Source organism: Panthera uncia, chromosome A2 (assembly GCF_023721935.1).
Source record: "Panthera uncia isolate 11264 chromosome A2, Puncia_PCG_1.0, whole genome shotgun sequence".
Taxonomy (NCBI): Eukaryota; Metazoa; Chordata; class Mammalia; order Carnivora; family Felidae; genus Panthera; species Panthera uncia.
The window spans coordinates 10,886,416-10,891,314 of NC_064816.1; the positions used below are offsets into that span (position 1 = coordinate 10,886,416).

The window sequence follows — 4,899 nt, forward strand, 5'->3', positions numbered from 1 at the left end:
TATGCTGCCAGATCCCTGGTTCATCTCCTTGCACATGGAGAACTTCCTGGCTAGGGGTGGTTCTGACTCATTCTTGAGTCCATACTGCCTGGAACCAGATTGGACACACTCAGTATGGTTCAGCGGACTCAATGTTTGTCAGTGGAATCCAACTGATTGCCAGAACATTTTCTATGGAGTAGTGTCCAGATTCCTCACCCTGTTAACCATGCCCTTGAATAATCCTATCTACCCTTTAACCAGGCAGTGCTCATCTAGGAGCCATACTGGGCTCTTCTTCCCTCATTGAAGTTTCAGAAAATCCTGGAAGGCACCTGCCATTGTTATCCCCATTTTACAAATGAAAAGCCTGAGGACCGTAAGTGTCCATAATTTGCTAATTACACAGGTCATAATAATGGTGGAAATGGTCATCTACCTAGAGCTTTAAGCCAATGTGTTCAATGGCGACATTGGAGGACATCCTTGCCCATGGGGTCCCCTAGGTCTTAGTCCCTTTCATGGACTGCTTCCACTGCCATTCTCACCTCTGGATGTAGTCTTTCCTGACTTACTTTGCCTTCTTCTCATGCAGAAATTCCTGAGTCCAAAGGAAAATAATGGCTACTGGATTGGCCTCAGGAAACAATACCCAAAGGGCATTCACAAGTGGCAAGATGGCTCAGTTCCTACCTTCCTGTGAGTGTCTCTGTTGGACTCAGAACACCTGAGCTTGTCTGTCCCATTGAATCTTGAAGACATCTTCCCACAGATTCTCAAATTGCCTCAAGGGTCTGATTTTGGCCTGAACCAAACTTCCTGTCATATTTCCGGTTGTCATGCTTATTGCTATTTTGTTAGCTGCAGGTGTGTGTGTGTGTGTATGTGTGTGTGTGTGTGTGTGTGTGTGTGTGTGTGTAAAAACCATAATTAAACAACATTAAATAGGAAGTTCTTTATTGTAGGAAGTCTCAGTGCCTTTAATACATTGAAGAGAATTGTACACTCTAAGGAGGGAGTAGACAGTGTGTGGTGTACCAAGCTTATTGAGAGGCACAGCTCATCTGGATATATCTGGAGCTTCTAGTGTCCTATAGAACACACCCAAGGAATCACTGCCCAGGGGATCCAGTCCTAACCCCTCCACGAATGATTCAATGACCTCACATTCTGGTCATCATCTGTTTTTGGACTTTTTTTCGTGTCTACACACTTGACCAGAACCACACGCTAAGCCTCCTGGACCATCGTGAGTACATCTGCTCTCTTTCACTTCCACTGCTTCTGCCTCAGCTCAGGTCAGGACAAGTGCTGTATATCCTGTACTTAGTCTTACCTTCATCAACCCATGCTCTAGTCAAGTTCAAGGGGCCATCTTCCTAAAACACGCCCTTGATATGCTTTTTGGTAACACCCGATTCCTCAGTGCCACATGGATAACCTAGAATCTTCAGATGGCACCTTTCAGTTCCCACATAGTGGGTGCCAATTCATCTTTGCACCCGCATCTCCTACACTCCCAAGGGCTCTCCACCCCCTTGCCACAGCTATGTGGTAAATGACTCATCTTTTTCGATATTGTCTTGTATCTTATCTTTACGCTTTTGTTCCTGCCGTGTCATCTATCTGGAACATCTTTCACTGGCTCGTGTCAAGCTTCGTAGAAGAACCCATCCTGTGCCCAGCGTGAATTAATCCAACTCCCTTAATATCCCAGTCATACCCTATGTAGAGTTTTGTAGCTGTGTTAATTATGATCTTCCTTTGCCTATGTATGTCTTGCCCATCCGACAGGCTGCTACTTTAGGGCAGAGCAGGCTTCCAACACATGGGTGTGTCTCCAGTTGCCAGTACAGGGCTTGGTACACAGCAGGTGCACAATGAACTATATTGGAATGAATGAGTGAGTGTTATAAGCATTTCAAGAAATGTTTAGGAAAGAGAGTATGGGATCATTTCACAGACTTGTCACCTGTTATACACCAGACATTCAAATGCATCATATTCTCAAACTTAATCTCAGAGATCCAGGGATGTTAAGTCATTTGTCCGGTTTGGCCTCATTTGTTTCATTTATAATTCAAGATTATTATTATGAAACAGATGATTATTATAAAACAGTGGTGCTCAAAAGGTGGTGATTTCTTCCTAGAGACATCTGGCACTGCAATATTTTTGGTTGTCACAATGGAGAGTGGGTAGAGACCAGCCATGCCACTCAATGTCCTACAGTGCCCAGGATGGCCCCACACAACAGATAATGATAAAGCTCCCGATGTAAATATTTCCTTCATGTAAACACAGTGCTGTAATATATGGTTAGGATATTTTACTTTTAGGATTACTCACATATCCCCAAGGAAAGACCTTTGCCAGTAGCCTTATTCTCTTCTGGGATCTTGTTGGTGAGCCCAGCTGGGCATGGCTGAGTGTGGCTTGCCCAGCACTGTGGTTAAGGGACCGGGATGATCCTTGTGTTTGTTTTCACAGCAACTGGCGTGATACCAGATCTTCTCACTATGACTGTGCCTTCCTGGTGGGTTCTGGCTCTTGGTCCTCTACTACATGCTATGCGTATTGGTATCATTGGATATGTGAGAAGCCACAGGTCTGCTGAGATGCTCCCTTTCCTCTATATTCAGTCTTGGGAAAGATTGTCTTGATGTGTGACCTCAAAACAATTCCCCAGCTTGGCTGCAGAAAAGGGGGTCTCCTGAAAGCCCTAGTCCTCTTGGTAGCGTTGTCTCCCTTTCTTTCCCTTACTTCTAAATTTTGTTGGGGTACATGTAAAATAACACCAGGATGAAACAATGAGCAAAATATATCGTGTAGGACATTCTACAAGACAAATAATCTAGCTTTGAAAAAAAAATGACAGAAAGGCAAATGTCATATTATTAGATATGATAAAATAAAATATAAATAGATAAAATAAAAGAGTCTTAACTGAGAATAAACTGACAGTTGATGGGGGGTGGGAGGGAGGGGAAAGTGGATGATGGGCATTGAGGAGGGCACCTGTTGGGATGAGCACTGGGTGTAGTATGGAAACCAATTTGACAATAAATTTCCTATTAATTAAAAACACAAATAAAATTTGAATCTCATATAAAAAAATAAAAGAGTCTTAACGACGTAACTCAATGTGTATACCACGTTTGGATTTTTATTAGAAAAAGCTTGAAAAAAATCACAATATTTGAGTATGGATTATATATCAGGAAACATTAAAGCATTTTTATTTATTTGTTAGGTGTGCTAATGGCATGGCATAGACAGATGGTGGATGGATGAATAGATAAATAGATAGATAGGTAGATAGATAGAGATATATCACTATATGTTAGTAATCTATACTAACACGAACATGGGTAATACATAGGGGTACATTTGTGTACTCTGTGGGATTTTCTTTAAAATGATAAACCAGGGGCGCCTGGGTGGTTCAGTCGGTTAAGCATCTGACTTCAGCTCAGGTCACGATCTCACGGTCCGTGAGTTCAAGCCCTGCGTGGGGCTCTGGGCTAATGGCTCAGAGCCTGGAGCCTGCTTCCGATTCTGTGTCTCCCTCTCTCTCTGCCCCTCCCCCATTCATGCTCTGTCTCTTTCTGTCTCAAAAATAAATAGATGTTACAAAAAATTAAAAAAAATAAAATGATAAACCAAATAAGGGGGAAGATTGTAAGAAACTCAATTGGTCGAGTGTTTATAATTATTAAACCTTGAGACACAGGAGTTCATCATTTATTCTAATTTGTGCCTACAGGAACATTCCACATAAAATTTTAAATTAGTCAATGCAATTCATAGTAACTTGTATAAGGTAAACATGATTCAGAAAGAAACTCAGCAAACTTGCGGTAGAACAGAAATGTCTGAATCTAGAAGTGAGATCTATGTAAAGTCCTACTATAAATATCATATTTCACAGTGTGGCATTGAGAACATTCCATTTTAGCTTGGGAACTATGTATGGATTTCTATAGTTATGGATTTCTCTTCAACATTATCCTGGGGGTCCTAGACAAAGCAGTACTATACCTCTCCCCCCCCCCCACCCAGAAAAAACCCCAAGAAACAAAAGTATTAAAATTTGGGAAAGAAGATACAAAACCACCAGTTTTCACACACGATACCCTTGTTTTCACAGAGACACCAAGGCTGCTGCTCACACCTTTAGAATTTAGAAGTGTGTGCCAAATTTTCTGCATTCAGAGTCGGTATAGAGATTGTGTTTTATGAGCCAAGAGCAAATCGATAGACAAAGAAATATTTGGAAAATATCACACCATTGCACAAAAACGTTAAGTGACCTTCAGAACCATAGACATCCCGATGTCTTTAAGCGAAAAATTAGAGACTATGCATGAAGACACAGGCACTCACTATAGCAGGAATGATAGGATATTGCATGTGTAGTGTGGCTCTACCCACATAACAAATACTTAATACATTGTAACCATTATTGGTAATAAGATACTTAAAAGTTTCATCATGGAAAACATTGAGTACCACACCTTCCTCTGTCAACCAAGAGGGATGAATCTGAAAAAAGCCACTATTCTTGGGACCAACTATTTTCCCACAGAGACACACTCTCTAGACTCAGAGGCACGCTAGGGAGGATGAGCTAATTTTATTCCCTCTAACAAGATTCTCTGGGGATCATGCTTCAGGAGGTCAGAGAGTCTGGTATAAACCTGTTGGTGGTGCCCCTGCTTTGGCTCCCAGAGAAAACATGCTCCTCCTCTACAGTCAGAAGACAATGTGGAGGCAGCAGTGGCCCCTCCCCCCTGGAAACACAACACCCATGGGCTGAGAGGTCCTGGGATCTGCCAGAGGTACAGCAGCCACTGGTCAAGTAAGTGTGTCAAGAAGACAAGCTGTAGAGGCATGGTCTCAGGTCTCAACTTTCTCCCT

The 4,899-nt window shown here is 42.2% G+C and overlaps 1 protein-coding gene across 2 annotated transcripts in view; it reads left to right on the forward strand.

Annotated features, from left to right (window-relative positions):
• The window catches only part of LOC125929166 (C-type lectin domain family 4 member G-like), a 4,773-nt gene extending 1,671 nt beyond the window's left edge, over nucleotides 1–3,102 (forward strand). For both annotated transcript variants that reach the window (XM_049640106.1, XM_049640105.1), the window contains 2 exons: nucleotides 575–678; nucleotides 2,470–3,102. In XM_049640106.1, the coding sequence (XP_049496063.1) occupies nucleotides 575–678; nucleotides 2,470–2,596 (231 nt within the window). In that variant the 3' untranslated portion in view covers nucleotides 2,597–3,102. The remainder of the gene's footprint in view (nucleotides 1–574; nucleotides 679–2,469) is intronic.
• Nucleotides 3,103–4,899: the final 1,797 nt, after the last annotated feature.